At 42.8% G+C, this 24,549-nt stretch overlaps 1 protein-coding gene across 2 annotated transcripts in view; it reads left to right on the top strand.

Annotated features, from left to right (window-relative positions):
• Nucleotides 1–2,231: 2,231 nt before the first annotated feature.
• Nucleotides 2,232–24,549, top strand: part of LRRC69 (leucine rich repeat containing 69) — a 54,117-nt gene continuing 31,799 nt past the window's right edge. The window contains exons 1-5 of one of the 2 annotated variants that reach the window (XM_073330603.2): nucleotides 2,292–2,534; nucleotides 6,508–6,634; nucleotides 14,510–14,582; nucleotides 19,670–19,865; nucleotides 22,274–22,345. In XM_073330603.2, coding sequence (XP_073186704.1) covers nucleotides 2,352–2,534; nucleotides 6,508–6,634; nucleotides 14,510–14,582; nucleotides 19,670–19,865; nucleotides 22,274–22,345 — 651 coding nt within the window. In that variant the 5' untranslated portion in view covers nucleotides 2,292–2,351. Of the gene's footprint in view, nucleotides 2,535–6,507; nucleotides 6,635–14,509; nucleotides 14,583–19,669; nucleotides 19,866–22,273; nucleotides 22,346–24,549 lie in introns of both variants that reach the window. The other variant, XM_078851485.1, reaches the window with a different exon arrangement.

Here is a 24,549-nt window from a genome sequence, read left to right as displayed (position 1 = left end):
ATCACACTGTATCCTTGCAGCTTTGTGGACATCAGAGTCATGGACTCAGTGATAATGCAAGAAAGATGTAAGAGACAATGTTGTGTTTGTAAGTTAAATTTTCCTGGAGCATAGTTAGAAAAGACGAGGTTTATATCACGTGTGGTTAGTGACCAGGTAGAGGCTGAGTTCAAAGAGGGATCTTTACAGTTAAAGCACCAAAAATGTGGATCAGTTGGTTAATTATAATGGGAGAAGAGTGACACTATTTTACATACATTGCTTATCAAGAGGATTGCTATACAGCGAGGCCACCATCTATCTATCTGCACAGCAGGATCTACCATGACAGTCAGATCTTCATTCTCCTGCACACACACTGTGCATCGGCAGTCAAAAAAAGCAAATGGGATATTAGGAATCATTAAAACAGGGAGAGAGAATAAGATGGAGAAAATCTTATTGCCCTTATATAAATCCATGGTATGTCCACATCTTGAATATTGCATACAGATGTGGTCCCTTTATCTGAAAAAAGATATACTGGCATTAGAAAAGGTTCAGAAAAGGGCAACTAAAATGATTAGGGGTTTGGAACGGGTCCCATATGAGGAGAGATTAAAGAGGCTAGGACTTTTCAATGTGGAAAAGAGGAGACTAAGGGTAGATATGATAGAGATATATAAAATCATGAGTGGTGTGGAGAAAGTGAATAAGGAAAAGTTATTTACTTGTTCCCACAATATAAGAACTAGGGGCCACCAAATGAAATTAATGAGTAGCAGGTTTAAAACAAATAAAAGGAAGTTCTTCACTCAGCGCACAGTCAACCTGTGGAACTCCTTGCCTGAGGAGGTTGTGAAGGCTAGGACTATAACAGGGTTTAGAAGAGAAGGGGATAAATTCATGGAGCTTAAGCCCATTAATGGCCATTAGCCAGGATGGGTAAGGAATAGTGGCCGTAGCCTGTTTGTCAGAGGGTGGAGATGGATGGCAGGAGAGAGATCACTTGATCGTTACCTGTTAGGTTCACTCCTTCTGGGGCACCTGGTATTGGCCACTGTTGGTAGACCGGATACTGGGCTGGCTGGACCTTTGATCTGACCCATTATGGCCATTCTTATGATCACGAAATATGTCCTGAGTAGTGCAGGGCAGAGAGAGAGCAAGATCACCTTAAATTTTAGGTCACTAGTGGGATTTTCAAAAGCATCTAGCCGCTTTCAACCTTAAAAATCTGGCCTTTAGTTGATATTTGGGAACCAAATTGTACACACATGTGGTGGTGTGAAAAAACACCAAGGTCCTGGATAGAGGCAAAATAAAAGTTCACAAAGGCAATCCTCATTGGTGGATCAAAGGAAGCTGGAGAAGTTTTGACCAGTCCAGGAAATCAGTTAGTCTTGAAGTCATGTAATTCCAAAAAATAAATTTATACATGAGAAAGGAACAAAAAATGTAGAATTAAAAACTAATAGCCCTACAAACAGGAAGTGTTGGATTAGAAACATTGAGATGTGATTGCTGAAGCTACTCGCAACTATTATTTGCAATGATTATGTTATTAAAGTGTAAATAGCACAATGACAGCCCTCTGCACCCTGGTAATGGAGGTTAATGATGGAGTGCTAAGACTCGTGAAAATAACATTTTAAAAAGTAAATAATTTAAAGGCATGAAATTTGGATTACAAGAAAAGGTGTCCCATTCAGGCACTCAGAACAGCAGTCTGTTTGCAAGTTTATGAACTGCTGTGATGCTTCGTGCAGACAAATAAATGGAGAAGGGTTTGTTTTTAACACTAAAAACGTGTCTGAGAATTATAATTTTTGGAGAGGGGGGGGAAGGGAGGTCGAAATATTTCAGGGACTCAAGTCTCCTGTGGCAGCTCAGTATATCTCATCAGCCAAGGACGCGCTGCCTTGTATTGGGGATGCGGGGAGGGTCGTGCACGATGCCTTCGAGAACACAGCCTGGGGAAGCGGGTGCTGAGAGATGCTGCCCTGCCAGGCGGGAGGACGCACGACTCCGCCCCCCCCCCCCCCCATTTGTGCAGCCACTGCAGCCTCGGTCTCACCCTATTTGGGGTCACTGGCCGCCACTGCCAGGCTGTGTCTCAACCCTGTTCTTAGCCCCGGCTCTTGCTCCCAGCCCGTGACTTCGCCCCTCTCCCCCCGCTGCCGCCAACGCTCGATCCACCCGCGCACGCGCAGTTCGGCCCCTGCGCGTCCCTCCGCCATCAGCCCGGAGAGCGGGGCCCGGCACGCGGCGTGTGCGCCCGCCAGAGGGCAGCGGCTCGCTGTCTCGGAGCATGCGCGGCAGCGCGGTAGGTAACGGTCAAGCCGCGGTCGCTGCCGCGTCACGTTGGGGCCATGGTGGAGCGGCTGCTGCTGCGGGCGCGGCGGGGCGGTCCTGGCACCCGCTCGGTGTCGCTCCGCGGGCTGCGGCTGCAGCGCGTACCCCGGGGCCTGGCGAGCCTCCCGGGGCTGCGGGCCCTGAGCCTGCGCGACAACGAGCTGCGCTGTCTGCCCGCGGAGCTGGGCGGCCTGAGCCGGGTGAGGCCCCGCAGGCGGCTGCCACCTTCCCGCCCTGGGCCCCAGCGGATGCGGCCCCAGGGCGGGCGGCGCTACCCGGGGTCGCGGCCAGCTCGCTGGATTTACGGAGCGCTCCCGGCAAGGGCGCGCTGAGCCTCCTGCCGCCCCAGCCCAGGGTCTCGGGTGCGGAGGCTCCGCACAGCTCGCTCGGCGTCGCTCCTCGCCCACGCAGAGGCTGCCCCGCTGCCATCCCGGAGGGCTGCAGTCACCCCCACGAGCCTCAGGCGTGGCCTCTCAGCAGCTCCCCTCGCTACCGGCCTGACCCGTAGTGCCTGTGCCGCTGCCCTTTCTCCCCTCTCCGCCCCACGCCTGCCCCTTCTTCGGTGCCGCGTCTCCCCATCGCATTGCTGACGCTGTGGTCCCTTGGCTGCTCCTCGCATTGGTGGCTCACGGGTAGAATTTTTGCCAATTGGGAGACCTGGGTTTGATTCCCTGCTCATAGAAAGCTTAGTTTTGAGGGCCATACTAGTTGATGATGTGGGGCCCCGTCCGGTTTTATAATCCATGCCTCTTTTTTTGATCACTAAAAATGTCAAAAGCAGGGATGGGAGTTGTGGCAACTCCAGATGTGGAAAGAAGAGCTTATCTCAGACGTCAGGTGGTGCAGAGATCCCTTGACTGTAGCTGCTAGCTGACCTCAAGGCCCCCCTCCATATGTAACTTATAAGAAAGTGCAGGACCTCTGGGGGTCAGTCTTATTGCCATTTGCATCTCATTGTAATAAACTTTTTTCCTAACTTTAGCTGAAATAAGTGGTCAGTCCTGACAATATAACAGTAAGGTGCATACAGTTAGAAAAACACATTGTCTCAAAACCCTAGTTTTTAGTTGGTCATATTTTATTGTAGGTCCTCCTTGGTCTCTTTTTCCCTGATATTTCATTCAGAATTTTGAGCACCCTGGTTAATGGCAAATATCTATCATTAGTGACTGAATTGCCCAGTAATACCTGTCTAAACTATCCAAAATTAATTGAGATGACATGTGGAGATGACATGTATCTTTTTGCGGATACAGACTAACACGGCTGCTACTCTGAAATGTGGAAGCTGTATTTGTAATACAAATGATTTGGTTCTTGAGGTTTGATCAGATTAAATAAGGACTAAATTAACCACCTATTGAATCAAGTGGAAGGTGGTGCTGGGAAATAGTCTCGTACTGTTTATTACCGTATATGTAGTTAGGGTGTGCCAGCTTTTCCATTCTAAGATTGTGTTTTTAATGGATCATAAACTTGATAGTAAAAAGAACGAGGAGTACTTGTGGCATTTTAGAGACTAATGAATTTATTTGAGCATGAGCTTTCGTGGGCTAAAACCCACTGACTGATGAAGTGGGTTTTAGCCCACGAAAGTTTATGCTAAAATAAATTTGTTAGTCTCTAAAGTGCCACAAGTACTTCTCGTTCTTTTTGCTCATACAGACTAACATGGCTACCACTCTGAAACTTGATAGTGGAAGTTTGAATACAGGCTGAAATTTGGCTTTATCATGGATCAGTGTGGGATGATTATACATTTCTTTAAACCAAAATTTTTTTAACATTCTGGTAAAATTCAAACTACTTTACTTTAGAAATACTCAAAACCTGTAACTGTGGCAAGAAAACAAATGCATATATTTTTCCATTATTTTAAAAAGGACTTTTACTCTATGCTGAGGGGACACAGGAAGTGCTGATCGTCCCCCAATGTGATCTGGAGATGTCCTGAGGCAGAGCCTTTGCTATTCAATGTGTGTGATTCTGGAAAAGTCTCTTCATTGTTGCATCCTAGGGTTTATCTATGTCAGCCTCTGGATTTTAGATTTATTTTAGGGCTGTCAATTGATCACAGTTAACTCACGTGATTATCTCAAAAAAATTAACTGTGATTAAAAAAATTAATCACAATCGCACTGTTAATAGAATACCAATTGAAATGTATTAAATATTTTTGATGTTTTTCTGCATTTTCAAATATATTGATTTTTTTATTACAACACAGAACACGTGCTCATTTTATATTATTATTTTGATTACAAATATTTGCAGTGTAAAAATAAACACAAGCAATATTGCTCACCTCATACAAGTACTGTAGTGCAATCTCTATCGTGAAAGTGCAATTTACAAATGTAGATTTTGTTACATACCTGCACTCAAAAACAAAACAATGTAAAACTTTAGAGCCTACAAGTGCACTCAGTCCGACTTCTTGTTCAGCCAGTTGCTAAGACAAACAAGTTTGTTTAGATTTATGGGAGATACTGCTGACTGCTTCTCATTTACAATGTCGCCTGAAAGTGAGAAAAGGCGTTCGCATGGCACTTTTGTAGTTGGCATTGCAAGGTATTTACGTGTCAGATATGCTAAACATTAATATGCCCCTTCGTGCTTTGGCAACCATTCCAGAGGACATGCTTCTATGCTGATGATGCTTGTTAAAAAAAAATGTGTTAATTAAATTTGTGACTGAACTTTTGGGGGAGAATTGTATGTCCCCTGCTCTGTTTTATCCATATTCTGCCATATATTTCATGTTATAGCAGTCTCGAATGATCACCCAGCACATGTTGTTCATTTTAAGAACTCTTTCACTGCAGATTTCACAAAACGCAAAGAAGGTACCAATGTAAGATTTCTAAAGATAGCTATGGCACTTGACTCAAGGTTTAAGAGTCTTCCAAAATCTGAGAGGGATGAGGTGTGGAGCATGCTGTCAGAAGTCTTAAAAGAGAAACACTCCAATGCGGAAACTACAGAACCCGAACCACTAAAAAAGAAAATCAGCCTTCTGATGGCGGTATCTAACTCCTGATGAAAATGAACATGCATCGGTCCACTCCGCTTTGGATCATTATCAAGCAGAACTCGTCATCAGCATGGATGCGTGTCTTCTGGAATGATGGTTGAAGCACGAAGGGACATGTGAATATTTAGCGCATCTGGCATGTAAATATCTTGCGATGCCAGCTACAACAATGCCATGCGAAAACCTGTTCTCACTTTCAGGTGACATTGTAAACAAGCCGTGGGCAGTATTATCTCCTGTAAATTGTAACCAAACTTGTTTGTCTGAGGGATTGGCTGAAGTAGGACTGAGTGAATTTGTAGGTTCTAAAGTTTTACATTTTTATTTTTTAATGCAGTTTTTTTGTACATAATTCTACATTTGTAAATTCAACTTTCATTATAAAGAGATTGCACTACAGTACTTATATTAGGTTGTAATAAAAAAGAAATATGAGCACTGTACACTTTGTATTCTGTATTCTGATTGAAATAAATATATTTGAAAATGTAGAAAACATCCAAAATATTTAAATAAATGGTATTCTATTATTGTTTAACAATGCAATTAATCACGATTAATTTTTTTAATCACTTGACAGCCCTAATTTATTTATGTAATCTGTGTAAGATGTGTGAATTTTTCTGGGGTGTTAAGATTAGTTTTGAGTGTGCAAATATGTGTGTACTAAATAAACTACACTAATTCCTAGATGTGATTAAACATTCCTTTACCCTCATCCCTCCAGAAATTATTGAAATTCCAACGTAAAATTGTTCTTAGTTACACCAGTAACTATTGATTTCAACAGAGTTATACTGCATTTATATTTGTGTAACAGGATCCACCCCTTTTCTTAGTATTGTTGGTTTGTTATATATTTTGTTGACAATTTAATTAGTTATTTTATGTTAACTAATTAGAAGAGTAAAATGGAATTTTCCTAAAACTAATCTTATGCTACATGAAATTGTTTTATTATATGTACTTTGAATGTATGCATTAATTTTCTGTAATATAGGGAGAATAGAAGGGAAATTTAATAAAGGTCTTAATTTCCTGGGCACTTGTGTTTAAAATGTGATCAGCTTATGTTTTTCAGTCTTTCTTTGCTAAGGAGGATACAATGTGAAAGAACATTTATAAATATCTCTTTATAGTTGAGGGAACTAAATTTGGGAAACAATATCTTTGAGGAAGTTCCAGAACAGCTGAAATATCTCAGTTCACTGCAAAAGCTTCACTTGTTTGGAAATAAGATTACTACAATATCGCCCACAATATTTGGTAAATCAAAGTCAAATCAAAACAGACAATTAAGTAATTAGTGTTTTTAGACTTAAACTATAATAATACTTTAGCTATTTTATATATTCAGACTGAACAGGATTGTTTGGTAAAGAGTGCAGTATTTTTCATACCTGTTTTATAAACTTTTTATTGCTCTGTATGGAAAATTGTTATGTTTGGAAGAAAAAGTTACATATTAATGCAGTATGCAATTTTCTTTATATGTCTTATTAAATTAGTTATGTGACCAGTAGCAAGGGCGTCAGAGCTTTCCCAAAAGTGTGTGTGTGGGGGGGCGGTGGAGGGCCCCTGCCCAAGCTGGAAGTCGGAGGGGTCTAGGAAGCCCCTCCCGGCCATGGTGGGGGTGGGATCAAACTACTGTCTGTGTCCCGTGCTCCCCACAGCTGCCCATGCGGCTCTCCCTGACCCAACTCTGGCCCGGGAGTGCCTTGGAGCTGCAGCCTGGCCATGATAAGAGCTGTGCGGGCAGCTGTGGGGAGCCATGACGGACCCTCCACCTGCCTGCGGTATGGAGAGTCCATTCCGCGGATCCCCACAGCTGCCCACGCGACACTTACCACAGCTGGGCTGCGGCTCTGAGGCAGGGTATTCCTGCCCCCCCCCCCCCCCCCGGAGCTAGGTTGGTGAGAGCCACGCAGGCAGCTGTGGGGAGCTGGTGCAGAGTTGTGGACCCTCCACCTCGATCTTCCATGGGCCAGGCAGGGAGCCTGGAGAGCGGGAACATGGCCCGGTGGCTGCTTTCAGCCCTGCTGCACCATGGGCAGGTGGAGAGTCTGCGCAGCTCCCACAGCTTGGCCGGGCTGGGCTCCACCGACTGCTGGCCTGGCCGGGGGTGTGGGGTCTCGGGGGGGGGGGGGGAGAGGAGGAGAAGGGGGCAGGGTTTGCCCCAGTGAGTGGGAAGGCCATGGCCCTCTGTGCCCCCCTATTCCTGTGCCACTGAAGTGGTAACCGTAAGCATTAGCAACAATCTGACTAAATTCTCTTTAACAACATTCTCTGTAATACCTACACACCTAAGCTTTTCCATCTCGGGCAGAACTAGTGATGTTATGCCTTCAGTAGTTGCCTATGGTAGATATTTCACAAGGAAGCAGAAATTTCCTAAAATGCAGCTACCTGGTTGTGCAGTATTGTACAACATGTGGGGGATTACCTCCTGCTTCTGCTTGAGATATTATTTTGGCATTTATAACTAAAAATACAAATGCGTTTATTAATAAATGTTTCCAGCTTCTTTTATTTTAAAAATCTGCCTGGTATTTGACTCCTTAACCAGACATCTGCCAAAAAAAATAACATTTTATTTATTTATTAATTATCATATTTATTGCACTAGCGCTCAGAGGCCCTTATCAGGATTGCAACCTTGTTGTGTTGGCTGATACAGAAACATTAACCATAGGAACAATTTACCAAGGACTGTGGTGGATTTCTCCAACATTGGAAATTATTAAATCAAGATTGGCTATCTTTCTAAAAGATACACTCTAGTTAAAATGAATTAATGTGGTGAAGTCCTCTGGTCTGTGTTATGCAGGAGGTTAGAGTAGATGATCACAGTGGTCCCTTCTTGGCTTATAACCTATGAAGGCAGAGCTGTACAAGTCAGAATGAAACCACCTATCGTCATGGCAAGATTAAATAACTTCAGGGCTCAGAAGTAAAGAAAATGTTCTCAGAAATCTGTGCAAAGCCAAAGTTTTCACACAGGTCTACATATAGATGAATGAATGAATGACAGCTATTATTAACAACCATTTGCAAAAAAAGCAAGAAAGAAAATAAGTCATAAAAAGAGGTACTTGCCATAAGTATGCTGTCTTTCTATGATGGAATAATTGCACCCCAAAGTCAGTATACTACATCAGTACCAGCATAAGTTATGAATGAGCAATGATTCATTATCCTTATGTGCCTTTCTTCAGAAAGAATATATATAAAAGAGTCAACTATTTATTTGTATCCAGTGTTGTTATAGCTAAGTTTGTCCCAGGATATGAGAGAGACAAGGGAGGCAAGGTAGTATCTTTTATTGGACCAGCTTCTGTTGGAGAAAGAGACAAGTGTTGGTGCTACACAGAGCTCCTTTTCAGGTCTGGGAAAAGTATGCAGAGTGTCACAGCTAACAACAAGATGGAACAAATAGTTTAGTTCACCTCTACCCCGACATAACGCGGTCCTCAGGAGACAAAAAATCTCACCGTGTTATAGGTGAGACCACATTATATAGAACTTGCTTTGCCTCCTCCCACCCCCCCTTTTCCTTGTTCCCTGACTGCCTCCTCCAGAGACCCCCCCTATCCCTAATCACTCCCAGGACCCCACCCCCTGCTCCCTCTCCCCTGACTGCTCCAACCCCTATCCACACCCCCGCCCCCTGACAGGCACTCACCGGCAGCGGCAGGAAGCGGAGCAACGCGGCCCCAGCTCACTCCACTCTGCCACCTCCCAGCCGCGGCGCTCCGCCTCCTGCTGCCGGTGAGTGTGGGGAGGTTGGGGAAAGAACGCCCCCTGCACTCACCTGCATCGGGAAACGGAGTGCCATGGCTGGGAGCTGGTGGAGTGGAGCGGGCTGGGGCCGGGCTGCTCTGCTTCCACCGCTGCCAGTGAGTGCAGGGGGGATCCCTTCCCCCAAACCTCCTCCCTCGAGCAACGCTGTTGGGGCTGGGACGAGGGAAGCAGAGAGGGCTGCTCCTGGCCCCCATCTAATCCCCTGTGCCACTCTGCGACTGTGGGGCCCCCAAAAGTGCCCCCTGCAGCGTCTGCCTCCCAGACCTTTGCAGGGGGGGAGCCCCTGACCACCCTTGAGACCCTCTGCCCCTTATGCAACCCCTCATCCCTGGCCTGGCATCCTTAACATGCTGCTCAGAGCAGCGTGTCAGAGCTTTACCTCGTTGTATGCGAACCCGCGTTATATCGGGCCGTGTTATATTGGGGTGGAGGTGTATAAGTAGTTAGTATACATTCTAAGGGACCATTCAGGGTGAAGTGGGCCATTAACAGCTCTGTAGTCATAAAAGGGGGATTGCTGAGTTATGGATTGTTGCAATAGGCCGTAAATCCAATGTCTATGAATATCATGGTTTTTCAGGTGTCTATCAAAATTATGAATTTAAGCTCCCAGGCTTATTTTTTGAAAGTGTTATGCAAATTTCCTTTAAGGATGAGGACTGATAGGTCAGACAAAGTTATCACTTTGTGAAAAGTGTTCGCCCAGACGTTATATGGTGTTTTTACCTTTAATCATTTTCCGGCGTGAGTTCATTTGAGAGCATAGTGACTGTCCGGTTTTGCCCACATACTTGTTATTAGAGCATTTAGTACACTGGATGAGGAACACCACATGTTGTTGTGATAGGTATGTGTAGGACACAGGGATCTTGATAGGTGCATTGTGTGGGGTGTCATAACCATACAGCTAAGGGTAGCCTAGAATTCCTCCTTACCTGTAAGGGGTCAAGAAGCTCAGATAACCTGGTTGGCACCTGACCAAAAGGACCAATGGGGAAAGAAGATACTTTCAAACTTGGGGGTGTGGGTGGAAGGCTTCGTATTGGTGTGTTCTCTTGGGAAGCAGAGAAGCATCAGGTCAGAAAACTCCTTCTCCTATAAACCATCCTCTGCTACCATTTCAGGGTTCCCTCCCCACTCTGAAATCTAGGGTACAGATGGGGGGACCTGCATGAAAAAAACCCTAAGTTTATTTCTACCAGCTTAGGTTAAAACTTCCCCAAGGCAGAAATTCTTTGCCCTGGGACGGTATGCTGCCACCACCAAGTGATTTAACAAAGGATCAGGGAAAGGACCACTTGGAGTTCCTATTCCCCCAAAATATCCCCCCAAACCCTTACACCCCCTTTCCTGGGGAGGCTTGAGAATAATATCCTAACCAATTGCACTACTGCTGTCGGAGACATTGGCATGGGGTCTGGTTCCACCACCTCAGTCTGGTCTCTGATAACACAGACTGGGCCCTTGTTGAAGGCTCAGGAACAGAGCTAGGTGTGACAGCTCCCTTAGCCTGGCTGCGGGTGACCATTTCCACCTTCTTGGCTAGCTTCACATGGTTGGCCAAGTCTTCCCCCAGCAGCATGGGAATGGGATAATTATCATAGACTGCAAAAGTCCACATTCCTGACCAGCCCTTGTACTGGACAGGCAACTCAGCTGTAGGAAAGTTTAAAGATTTTGACATGAAGGGTTGAATCGTCACTTGGGCCTCTGGGTTGATGAATTTGGGGTCCACTAAGGATTGGTGGATAGCTGACACCTGTGCTCCAGTGTCCCTTCACGCGATAACCTTCTTCCCGCCCACGCTCACAGTTTCCCTTTGCTCTGAGGGTACCTGGGAGGCATCTGAGTCTGAGGACCTTTGGTGTGACTCTGGTGTAATGAACTGCAGTCTGTTGGGTTTCTTGGGGCAGTTGGCCTTCACATGCCCCAGCTCATTACATTTAAAACATTGCCCAGCTGACTGGTCACTGGGGTGAGGTGGGTTGCTGGAGACTGGTGTGGGGTGACAGAGTGTTTGGGTTTTTCCTTGGGATGTAGGTGGGGCCTTGGGCTGCCCCCGGTGATAAGGTGTTGTCTTGGGTTGCCCCTTCTGATAGCTGCTCCAACTGCTGCTAGTTTTTTTTCTTTTCCGCCACCTCAACACATTTGGGTCCAATCTCCCCCGTCTCGATTACCATTTTGGGTTTCCCATCTAGGATGTACCTTTCTATTTCTTCAGGAATGCCCTCTAAGAACTGCTCCATTTGCATTAGGAAAGACAGATCTTCCAGAGATTTAACGCTTGCTCCTGATATCCAGGCATCCCAATTTTTCACAATATGGTAGGCGTGTCAGGAAAATGCCACATCCGGTTTCCACTTTAGAGCTTTGAACCGCTGACGGGCATGCTCAGGTGTTAGCCCTATTCTGATTCTGGCTTGTTTTTAAAAAAGTTCATAACTGTTCATGTGTTCCTTAGGCATTTTAGCCGCCAGCTCTGCTAAGGGTCCACTGAGCTGCAGCCTCAGCTCCACCATGTACTAGTCTGTAGAGATGCTGTACCCAAGGCAGGCCCTTTCGAAATTTTCTAAGAAGGCCTCTGTATCATCGCCTACCTTGTAGGTGGGGAATTTTCTGGGATGGGAAGTGGTACCTGGAGAAGGATTGCTAGGGTTGTCTGGTATATTCTGCTTAGCCCCTTCTATCTCTAAGCGTTTTGTCTCTAACTCCAGTTCATGCTTCCTCTCTCTTTCCCTCTCCTCCTGAGCATGCTGCTGGGCCTCCATAGCTCTCTCATGGGCAGCTTTTTCTGCCTCCATCCGTCTATCATGTTCTTTTTGTTTCTCATCAGCTTCAAATCTGGCTAATTCTGATTTCTTTTGGACGTCACCATCAGTCATCCTAGCCTTTCTGTGTTTAATCTAGCCTACCCGGGAGCTAGAAAGAAAAAAAAAAGCGTGTGAATTTCCCTGCAGGAGGTTAACTACCCTGTCCTCAGGCAGAGAAAGAAAACTCCAGCCTCTCACAGCTTAAAAATAAAAAAATCCTAAAAAACCCCCCCCCCTGCTTTCCAAGCAGCCAAAAGGAAAAAAAAATTGTCCTTTTAAAATCCTACTGTGCTTTTGGTTCAAAATGATCCCACTGCGCTGCCACCACCAAGTGATTTAACAAAGAATCAGGAGAAGGACCACTTGGAGTTCCTATTCCCACAAAATATCCCCCCAAGCCCTTATACCCCATTTCCTGGGGAGTCTTGAGAATAATATCCTAACCAATTGGTTACAAAGTGATCACAGACCCAAACCCCTGGGTCTTAGGACAATAGAGAAATCAGTCAGGTTCTTTAAAAGAAACATTTTATTTAAAAAAAAGGTAAAAATCACCTCTATAGAATCAGGATGGAAAATAACTTTACAGGGTAACAAAAGATTCAAAAACACAACAGAACTTCCTCTAGGCTTAGTTTCAAAGTTACAAAAAACAGGAATAAACCTTCCTCCAGCAAAGGAAAAATTCATAAGCAAAACAAAAGATAATCTAACACACCTTGCCTGGCTTTTACTTACAATTTTTGTAATATGAGAGACTTTTAGGGTGGTTTTATAGGAGAAGGAGTTTCCTGAGCTGATGCTTCTCTGCTGCCCAAGAGAACACACCAAAACAAAGCCCCCTCCCCACCCCCAAGATTTGAAAGTATCTTCTTTCCCCATTGGTCCGTTTGGTCAGGTGCCAACCAGGTTATTTGAGCTTCTTAATCCCTTACAGGTAAGGAGGAATTGTAGGCTACCTTTAGCTGTATGGTTATGACAGGTGTTGTTGATCGTTATACCAGTGGAAATATGTTTGCAGGTTTTGCATCTGTTCTCGCAGGGTCTGATGCTGCTTTGAGTTGGTGTGTCTTGGTCAGTGGGGAGCTTGTTTCTGATGATGACCTTGGAGAGATTGGGGCATTGTTTGAAGGCCAGACGATGGGGTTCAGGAAAGATTTCAGGATGGGGTCCCCATCGAGTATGGGTTGTAGATGTTTGTTGATACTCAGGATGGCTTCCATTGTGGGGTGGTAAGTGACAGCTAGGGATGTGTGATCAGCAGGGGTTTCATTTCTGTATTGAAGCAAGTTCTCTTGGGGTATTTGGGTGACCTGTTCTATGAAACTTCTCTGGTGGAGTGTCCTTGTTTGGTGAAGGCGATTTTGTGTGTGTTAAGATGTATATTCTGGGCTTTCTTCTTAGAGCATATTCTGTGGTATCTGAGTGTCTGGTTGTAGGTAAGGATTTCTTGGGTGTGTTTGGGGTGGTTACTGGATCTATGAAGGTGTGTGAGGTGATCAGTGGCTTTCTTGTACATAGCTGTCTTCAGGGTTCTGTTTCTGAAGCTGATTGTTGTATCCAGGTAGTTGATGGTTTTTAAGGTCAGGCTTGACAAAGCCCTGGCTGGGATGATTTAACTGGGAATTGGTCCTGCTTTGAGCAGGGGGTTGGACTAGATGACCTTCTGGGGTCCCTTCCAACCCTGATATTCTATGATTCTATGATGCTAATGTGGAAGTGTTCCAGAGAGAGTTTAATGGATGGCTGGTGGTTGTTGAAGTTGTGGTGGAAATCTATGAGGGAGTTTAAATCTTTTGTTGAGAGGATGAAAATATTATCAGTGTGTCTCAGGTATATCATGGGTTTCATGGTGCATTTGTCCAGAAATTTTTCTTCAAGGTGGCCCATGAGTGATCACCTTCAATGTGACCTATGGATCACCACTCCTACCTTCGTAGGTCCAGCAGTAACCACAAACACACCAAGAAAATTATTATTTACAGCCAAGTACTCAGATATCACAGAGTATGCTCAGAGGATCTTGTATTTAGCTGTGATACCATGCCTAGCTTTCTCAGACAGACCTAAAGAAGAGCTCTGTGTAGCTCGAAAGCTTGTCTCTCTCACTAACAGAAGTTGGTCCAATAAAAGATATTACCTCACCCACCCTTGTCTTTGTAATATATTTTGTCATTCACACACCATAATAAAATCCTAATAATTTTACAATCCTTCCACATGCAAAGCTCCCATTGACTTCAATATAAATTGTGCATACTTGAAGTCTGCAGCATCTGTATGTTAATTTAGGGAAGTTAAACTTTACCTGTCAGATGATCTAGTAATTTTACAGGATATTCACCTGTTATAAATGCCTGCCTTTTAAGCACTCTACAAGGCACGGAAAGTAAAGAGAGTAGATTGTCAGCCTGCCAGAGGGGGGTCATTACGTGTATGTCTAAGGAGAAAACCAAGAGAGAGTGAGTGTAAAGATGAATAAAAATTGTACATTTTATATGCATTTGGGTAAGAATGTATTTCTTAACAGATGGATTAGAAAAATTGATACTTCTCAATCTGAACAACAACAAGCTTAAATATCTTCCTCCAGAAATACACAGGTAATTTTGGTTATTATGTGGCTTACTCTGTGTTGACTGTATATTGTACATGTTATACTCATGTACAGTTTTTGTGGACATTAGATGCAGTATTTTTCTATGGTTATCATTTTGACAAACGACTAATTTCAACTGTTGGGAAAGCTTCTGCTACGTTTTCATTTACAGTTGAGCACCAAGAAATAAAAACTGTAGGTGTGTTTTGTTTTTAAAGTGGTCATTTCCCTTGTATACTCACTCTTACATGGTCAGGTTACCTTTTTGATACTTTTCTTGAAAGGGATGCACTATGAACTCCTCCTCATTCTCAGGAATGGAATATAATTGTCTCAAAATACTTTTTTGTAGATCTTTTGAGAGTTGCGGTTCTGACTTGGTTCCTACACACAGGCCTTCCAGCTAGCAATTCTACTAAAGCCAATCTTTTAAATATTCTCTCTGAACAGTTTGGCTTTTGTGTGTTATCTTTTAAAATATGCTGAACTACAAAATTGAAGCTGTGTACTGTTTCTTATTACCATATACTTCTCATTTCTTGTGCTTTAGCGAATGAAACTAGGTATAGCTATGCTATTTCTTTCTAATTTTTATCCCAGTCTTCTTTTATAGCAAGAACTTTTCAAGAAAGCCTTAGCGTGTAAAGTTGTTAACATTATTGCAAAAATTTAGCTTGTGAGATTAAAAAGCACAACCTGGGTTATGCTATTATTGCGATTGTGCCACTTAGGCTAGGTACTACATAGGAGGACATCATGGTTTCTTCCCTGGAGAGTTTGCAGTCTTCACAAAAACAAAAGCCCCAGAACCCAGACTAAGGGTGGAAGTTCAGGAGGGCTGAACTCAAGATGAAGAGTGGCCACAGGAGAAGAGTTGTGCAGGGTCTTAGTGGTAAGGACGAGAAGCTTGAATTTGATGTGATGTGGAAGGACAAACCAGTGCTTTAGGAAAGCAAAGATATGCTTTAGGAATTATTTTGGGGAAGTTATGTGGCCTGTGGTATACAAGGGGTCAAGACCAGATGAACACAGTGGTCCTGTCTGGCCTTAGAATCTATGAATCTTTGAGGTCGAGGGATTCAAGGACAGGGGATGACTTAGATGGGGCAAAGATGATGATCTAACTACTGTGGTTTTTTTATGGGCTTGAAGGATATTATGGATGTCAGAGAAGCTGGAGAGGATGAAGGAGGTCTTTTGTAGACAAAAGGTTAATCTCATAAATATTGTGGAGGGTGAAGCCCCCTCTGGCCACTAATTAGTCAAGTTTTTCTGACCAAGAAGTTCATCCTGTCTGTTCTGTAGTTGGGTGAATATGTTGTGATCTTCCCAGTGTGGTGGTGTATATTTTCTTCAGTGCATTTTGAACAGAAGTTATTTTACCAAGTAAGCACATCAAAAGTGTCTTAACTGCATAGAAGAAAATGTTCAGTATGTTCAAGCAGAATAACATTAAGTTGGAATGAAAAGTACAAAATCTTTACTAACATTTCAGTTACCCAAGTAATCTTATCCTTTAAAAATATACCCTGTTTCAGACACACAGGACCATGTTTATCCCTGGTTGTAATGCCATTGATTTCAATGTTGAATTTGGCTCAAGATGTTTTCACACTGGAAAATGTTAAGAACCATTTTATCAGAAAAGCAGCAAATGATTTTAAAATAATCATGATTACATTCTGACATTTTTGTCTGATTTTCCTGTCCTCAGTTTCTTGGTTTGCTTTTTCTGACCCATACATGTAGTTTGTAATGAATGATTTTTGTACCTTCAAATGCAAAATGCTCCATGTTTTGTACTCAAAATGGGAAGAATCTAGTGATAGAATCTTTTTTAAAAAAAAATAACTGGAAAGAGGAGTAAGAGGAAGAAAATATAAGTTTGGGTTATATAAAGCTCTATGCACCGTTAAGATCGTACGGAGTCAGACTAAAGGTCCATCTAGCCCAGTATCCGGTCTTCTGACAGTGCCCAATGCCAGGTGCCCCAGAGGGAATGAACAGAACAGGTAATCATCAAGTGATCCATCCCCTGTCGCCCATTCCTAGCTTCTGGCAAACAGAGGCTATGGACACTATACCTGCCTATTCTGGCTAATAGCCATTGATGGACCTATCCTCCATGAATTTATCTAGTTCTCTTTTGAACTCTGTTATAGGTTTGGCCTTCACAACCTCCTCTGGCAAGGAGTTCCACAGGTCGACTGTGCATTGTGTGAAAAAATACTTCCTTTTGTTTGTATGAAACCTGCTGCATATTAATTTCATTTTGTGGCCCCTAGTTCTTGTGTTATGAGAAGGAGTAAATAACACTGCCTTATTTACTTTCTCCACACCAATCATGATTTTATAGACCTCTATCATATCCCCCCTTAGGCATCTCTTTTGCAAGCCGAAAAGTCCCGGTCTTATTAATCTCTCATCATACGGCAGCCGTTCCATAAATAAAATAGTAAACGGATGGTTAACGGTAAGCATTAGTCTCACTGGTTAACTACCCTAGCTGTTAACCCTAGCTGTGCTGGCCAGCTGGTAGGCGGCCGGCCAGCTGGCGGGTTGCCGGCCAGCCAGCCAGAGTGACCTCAGCCATGCTGGTAGGCTGGCTGGAGCAACCCCACCCAGCCAGCTGGAGCAGCTCCAGTCCCAGATGTTAGCCACTGGCTGGCGGTAGCAACCCCAGCTGCCGTCCAGCCGGCGGGAGTCGCTCTGGCTGCGCCGGCCCCCAGAGCAACCCCGGCAGGCGGGTGGGTAGGAGCTGCCCCAGCTGCACTGAGCCGGCCGGCGGGAGCTGCCCCAGCCCCAGCTGCACCGGGCCGGCCGGTTGGCGGAAGCAGCCCCAGTCGCAGCCAGCTGGAGTAACCCCAACCCTAGCCGTCAGCCGGTCAGAGCAACCCCAGCTTTAGCTGCTGGCCAGCCAGCGGGAGGAGCCTCAGCCCCAGCCCCAGCAGTTAACCGGTTAAATAATATAATTTTAATAGTTTAAACAGTTAACTTTTTAAAATAATATTTACATCCCAAACTAGATATCTTACTGTGAGTACTTGTACATGAATAGGTCATTGATTACTTCTTAATATAATTTTTTAATTGTTTGTAGTTGCTCGTAAATGATATTTTCTGTAGCACTTGTGTACTTTTCCATTGAGCATATGTTTTGTGCTACCTTTCAAATAGTGCTGAAGTCAACACGACAATTGACTGTGTTTCAGCATCGCATTTAATGTAGATCTGAGAAAATGTTTTTTCCTTTTTAAAAAAATGTTAATTTTGAGAGCGATGCCAGATGGACAGTACCAGAAAATTGAAACCCTTTACTTATAGAATAGTTACACACCACAAGCAGCAGCAGTACAAGCTTTCTCTTACTGATTCTGCTACAAAGTGTGTAAAAGCGTGTTTTAGGAGGATCACAGTTGAGAAAGGTACTTGACCTTCCTGTTGTGGCTGCTGATAAAGGTGCCATTTCACATGGTGCCCACCAAGACCATTAACTCATTTTACATAGGTCACCTGTTGTTGTTAGGACAATTTCTTGTCAGTACCTCAACAGCCATACCCCATTGTAACCCCAGCTTGCCTCCAACTACTTGTTCATTGACTGCTGCAGGATGAGCATGTGTGTTTCGTGAACACAATAAGCCCTGGTCTACACAACAAATTTATGTTGGTGTAACTACATCACTCAGGGTGTGGATACTGACATAACTCCTAGTGTAGACAGCGCTATGTTAACAGGAGGGCTTCGTCCTTCGACATAGCTGCCACCCCTTGGGGAGTTGGAGTACCTAAGCAGACGGGAGAAGCTCTCCCCTCAGCATAGGTAGCGTCTTCACTAAATGCTACAGCACTGTAAGTGTAGAAGAGCCCAAAGTAGTTTATTTAATATATATTAGTAATAGAAGAGTGGATTTAAAAATAATAAATGTTTGGAATTCAGACTGCAATTTCTTCTATGCTTTTAATGTCTCTGGCCAATTCCTTTGTTTTTGGAGCCTTTAATAAGAGCAAACAATTTGTGGTTATCACTGTATACATATGGATACTTTAAAAACATACTTAAAACATTTTGGGAAAGATGTGTACAAATGGGAGAAAGTCCAGAGAAGAGCAACAAAAATGATGAAAAGTCTAGAAAACATGACCTATGAGGAAAGATTGAAAAAATTGGGTTTGTTTAGTCTGGAGAAGAGAAGACTGTGTGGAGACATAACAGTTTTCAAGTACATAAAAGGTTGTTACAAGGAGGAGGGAGGTAAATTGTTCTCCTTAACTTCTGAGGATAGGAAAAGAAACATTGGTCTTAAATTGCAGCAAGGATGGTTTAGGTTGAACATTAGGAAAAATGTCCTGTCAGGGTAGTTAAGCATTGGAATAAGTCGCCTAGGGAGGTTGTGGAATCTCTGTGTTGGGGATTTTAAAGAGCAGGTTAGACAAACACCTGTCAGGGATGGTCTAGATCAGTGGTTCTCAAAGCCGGTCCGCCGCTTGTTCAGGGAAAGCCCCTGGCGGGCTGGGCTGGTTTGTTTACCTGCCGCGTCCGCAGCTTCGGCCAATCGCAGCTCCCGCTGGCCGCGGTTCACCGCTCCAGGCCAATGGGGGCTGCAGGAAGGGCGGCCAGCACATCCCTCGGCCCCCACCGCTTCCCGCAGCTCCCATTGACCTGGAGTGGTAAACCGCGGCCAGTGGGAGCCGCGATCAGCTGAACCTGCGGACACAGCAGGTAAACAAACCAGCCCGGCCAGCCAGGGGCTTTTCCTGAACAAGCAGTGGACCAGCTTTGAGAACCACTGGTCTAGATAGTACTTAGTCCTGCCGTAAGTGCAGGACTAGATGACCTCTCGAGGTCCCTTCCAGTCCTATGATTCTGTGATTGTATGAAAACCCTTAACAATTACCCACTAGGGTTAGCTCTTAACAGTTGGCCAGCATAAAGTTCAGTTTATATAAATATGTTACTCAATATAAAAGTATATAATAAAAAATAGAAGTAATCCATGTACAGCAAATTCTACAGTAAAAGTTTAAATAAATTGATACATATTGTAGCCTACCATGGCTGTACATTGAAATCCTTTATTAATTTTACAGGTTAGAAAATCTTGAAAACATGAATTTAAACAATAACCAGCTGGAAAGTGTTCCCAAAGAGCTATGTTCCTTGCAAAAGCTCTCTGAACTCCATCTATCTCACAATTGTCTCATCACAGTACCTGAAGAGATTGGATACATGACGAATCTCAGAATGCTGTGCCTGTCAAGAAACCAAATAGGAGTGCTCCCTGACGTGAGTAATGTTGTGCTTTCAATGGTAGTATTTTCTTTTTCAGTGAATATGGATATCTTAAGAAAGCATTTGAATACCACATCTTTAAGGGTGGAATTTTCCAAAGTGGCTTTGTGATTTGGGTGCACATGTCAGACTTTTATGACTAAGGCACATTTGATAATCCCACCCTTAGAGATATGTTGTTAAAATACTGTTTTCTTTAGGAATATGGACATCTCAAATTTCATAAGGATTAATAGATTGGTTTAGTTATTTCTCAAAATAGGACCAAAACCTTATTAGTTAAATTAGACAAGTAGGGGTCAAATTTTCAAAGGGCCCCAACTCAGCTTCTCTATCTTTGTGCACCTAGTTTTGGCCTTGCAACTTCTATGAAACTCAAGAATTGAAATATTCATGCCCAGAGCAGGGGAATTAGATGCTTGGCTACCTTATTTATTCACACATGCCACGTGCATGTACCAATTTAGGTTTCATAAGCATGCAGAGTTAGACCATTTTTGAAAATTAGCCTGTTAATTCTAGAAAATCTACAAAGAGGGCTATACTTTGAAACATACTAACTAGTTGCTTGCCGAACAATGTGTGGTTGCTCCACTAATCTCATTTGAGAATCAAGAAGAGATACAGGTGTTTAGTGCCCTTGAAATCTCAGGGCACATTTCTCTATAGTGGTCCTGGCTGAATTGATAGAAAGGTTTTGAAAGTAATTGTAAAAAAGAGTGAAATAACATCCCTGACTGCAAGGAATCTCATTACATAAAGTCTGAAGCAATAAAGAACCAGAAGCAACTTATAATGCAAATTCATTGTATTCATTGTTTTGACATATACTAGGCAAAGACTTAAATAGACAATGTCAGCTAGCTTCATGATTCCTCAAAGTGACGCCTTTAAGAGAATATGTGGTAGCTCTGTTATAGCTGGAAAGGATTCTACATGCACAGGTGGAGTATAAACACCTTCATAGTGTGTGTATTATAAAACAGAAACATAAATGTAAATACTGTTCTGCCTCTTTATGGGTCCAATACATACAACAGCATTTCTCTCAGTCAGAGTTGGAAGGCTGGGCTTGCTTTAGTCAAATCTAAATAAAGGTCTAAAATGCATTAGATATTAAATGTTAAAAGTCTAAACTCTGGCTCATTCTAGTCAGCTTCCACAGAAGAAAAGTAACCTCACATACTGGTTTTCCTTTTAACTCAAGCCCCCCTTTGCAGATGCACTAAGCCCCATTGCCTTTTGAAAATTTGGCCCTAAATGCATATCCACTGAGAAATTTCATTTTGCATTTATTGTACTTGTGCTTAGCTTTCATTTGTCATCCTATCAAGTTAGAAGAAAAGATAAAGGACATCTGTCAGTTTAAAATAATCAAAATAAATATGTATTTTTGCCTAGCATTTTAGTTACAAATTGCTGTATTATTAATGTCAGTAAGTGAGTGGTCTTCATCTTACGTTCTCAGGAATATTGCATATACTAATCCTGCCTGTGTCTAGTAGATTGTTTCTGATTGGAATTGTAATACTTTTTCTATTACCCCTTGCTCAGCACCAGAGGACAATCAACAGTATGTGCATCAAGGAGGAGGAAATAAAATGTGGGACATTTAAAGCTTGTATGTGATGGAATTTGCTTTGTCTTGTTACAAAGAATACTGGAGTATTGGATGTACATTGCACAATGTTTGTCTTTGATTTCTGTATTCACTTTGTCATCTGTAAAAGCCAATCAATAAAATGAATTGAAGATGGCTGCCACAAAAGAAAATGTTAAAAACATTTGTTAATACCATTGTATCTTGGTAGCTGCTTTCAGCTACTGCTTGAGTTGTCATTGAAAACACTTAAAAAATACCAGCAGAAACTAAAATCCTGTGTATTCAAACAGATGCAAGCAATTATCTTAAGAAATGAAAATTGAGTTAGATATTGAGGGCTGGAAACCAATAGTAATTCTGAAAGTGAAGGAGCTCTATTTAAAAGTTTTTTTTTAATTAGAGATAGGAGTCTGAGAAGTGTGGATTCACATGCTGCTCAGTGTGGTAAACAGGAAAAGCCTTGATGTAGAGAAGAAGATACTGGTATTATAAATAATTCAGAATGAGGTGCGAGGGAGGATGTGTGGGAGGGGGATAAGAGATCCATGGGAATTTTGAATGATAAACGCAGGTGTTATTTTTATAATACCAAAAGAATGGATACCTTCTTCCCTTTTGTAATTCATTTTCAGTTTTCCTCCTGTTTTCTCTTTTATCTGCTAACTCAGTTTCTCTTCGTCAGTACTGTTGCTTCCTGATGCCCGAGACTGCTCTCTCGTCTCATGGGGATTTTAACTTCACGTTCACTGTTGTTGATATTCTTTAATTTTTATTACGTTGTTTCCCCCCTTCCATCTAGGGCCTTTGCAAATTGAGAAAACTAAGAATTCTAGATGTAGCAGGGAACAAAATTCAGATTTTCCCAATAGCAGTAAGTATTATTTTCTATATGTTATTCTCTAATATGAAATTTCTGCTGCAGATCTATTAAATGAATTATATGGGCAGCCTATGTAACTTGTAGCGATTAATAGCATTGAGTTCCCTGGCAAACAGGAGGGAGTGTGCCTAGTGCTATGCCCCTTTCAGGGATGCAGCTTATTCCACTCTACATTATCTGCCTAGGTTTCATTGGCCAGTGGTGTCAGGGTAGCTCAATAATCCCAGTTCCTCCTTACCCTTTGGCGTAGCTTGTGCTAGGACGGAACATTTCCTTTGTTTTAGTCAGTTCATGGATTGCAGTTGTGCCTAACTGCTGCACAAGCGGGCAAGGAGGCTTCTCATACCTTTTCCCATATTTTGCTAACCTGCAGAGCAGCTGGGAACAATCTGGCCCTTTATCGCACCTCTTTGGATTGATTTTAATAGCAACCCTTTGGTAATCTGAATTTGTGAACATTTAGCAATCTAGCCTATGATCATGGATTTAGTTCTAGTTTTTGCTCTCTAGCTGATTTCTCTGCTGCAAGAATCGTTTAGATACTTCAGTATATTTTTCCACAACTCTCAGGTAATCTTCAGGGCTGCTGCACATTTTGCTGTTTCTGGAGTCTTGGTTGATCCATCAAAGTTGAAGCTTGGCTAAGGATCTTTGAAAAAACAGGGATGGAGCAAAGAGGGGGAGAATGGAGTAAAAGGTTCAGGGTGGGGTTCTGTATTGTTAATTCAAAATGTAAATGTGATCCTCTTCCGTGAAAAAATATTATTTTAAGGGAAATTATTTACTGACTATTTAAACTTAATTTTAAGAGTCTGAACAGTTTTAGTTTGGGTGATTAGATGCAATCATTTTTTTTATAAGACAGCACTAGGTGCAGGAGGCTCATTTCAGTTAGCATTTTCAGTACAGTATTCACAGACTAAATTACTTCTGCAACAAGGATAGCCCTCCTAGCAACAACAAGTAGCGCTCTTCCTCTATTACACGGATACAATTTATGTAACTGAACAAGGAATTCTGATAAAGCTGTAGCGTAAACATTAGCAGCAAAATTAATCTGGAATATTTCAAGGCCTTTTTGTTTTCTTTTAAACAAAGTAAGTATATATAGGTAGAAATCTTTAGTGTATAAACATTCCTTTTTTGTGGTAATATCCATTTCAAAACTTTATGACAAGGTCTTAGGACTCTTTAGCAAAGTTCTTCAGCCCCTGTGGGTATACTTTCATAAAGAAATTGAGAAGAGATGTGTCAGAGGAAACAATAATCCCATACTAGGAACCCTTAAAAAGAGGAGATGCTCTATAATCAGAGGTTCTCAACCTTTTTCTTTCTGAGCCCCCCCCACCATGCTATAAAAACTGCACGGCCCACCTGTGCCACGGTAACTGGTTTTCTGCATATAAAAGCCAGGGCCGTTGTTAAGGGGTAGCAAGCAGAGCAATTTCCTGGGGCCCCATGCCACAGGGGCCCCTACAAAGCTACATTGTTCAGGCTTCAGTTTCAGCCCCGAGTGATTGGGCTCAGGGTCCTGGACTTCAGCCCCATGTGGTGGGGCTTTGGCTTTCTGCCCTGGGCCCCAGCGAATCTAATGCTGGGTCTGCTTGGAGGCCCCCCTGAAACCTGCGCGAGGCCCCCTTAGGGGCCCTGGTAGTAGTTGAGTTGAGAACTACTACTCTATATAACCTGAATCATGATGGTTTGCTAGGCTCTATGGGACCACACGTGATCAGAGTATGCAGTTTATTTTAACAGATACACAGATGAGCTGTTCTTGTTTTCTCATGCCAAATTGAAATTTGAATGGCTCTAAAATCGCCAAGAAAGATAGAGCTGTTTCAGCTGTGCTTGTCAGAGTTCTATCCCTGGAATTCAAGAGGGATTCCCATTACGTCACGTGATATGAGATCAGACTTGGTGACATCTGTGTTCTGGTAGTATAATTCTAATGCAGCAAAATAAGATAGAAAAGCTTTATTTATTAATGGAGCAAGTGGGAAAAAGGTAAAATAATAAGTATCTAATGATTGAAATGTTGATGAATTCCAGCAGTTTTGAAGGAAGTCTTCCCCTTTTCTCATTATCAATGTTCAGTCTATCTCTATATCTATTTCAAAATGCAACACAAGAGATAGGTCTGTTTTCTGTATAGCAGAACAGAAACCTGACAGCCTTTTGTTTTCTATGTAAGAAAG

The sequence above is a fragment of the Lepidochelys kempii genome, chromosome 2 (assembly GCF_965140285.1).
Source record: "Lepidochelys kempii isolate rLepKem1 chromosome 2, rLepKem1.hap1, whole genome shotgun sequence".
NCBI lineage: Eukaryota > Metazoa > Chordata > Testudines > Cheloniidae > Lepidochelys > Lepidochelys kempii.
The sequence above is the reverse complement of the archived record's forward strand: the minus strand, read 5'-3'. Positions and strand labels throughout refer to the sequence as shown.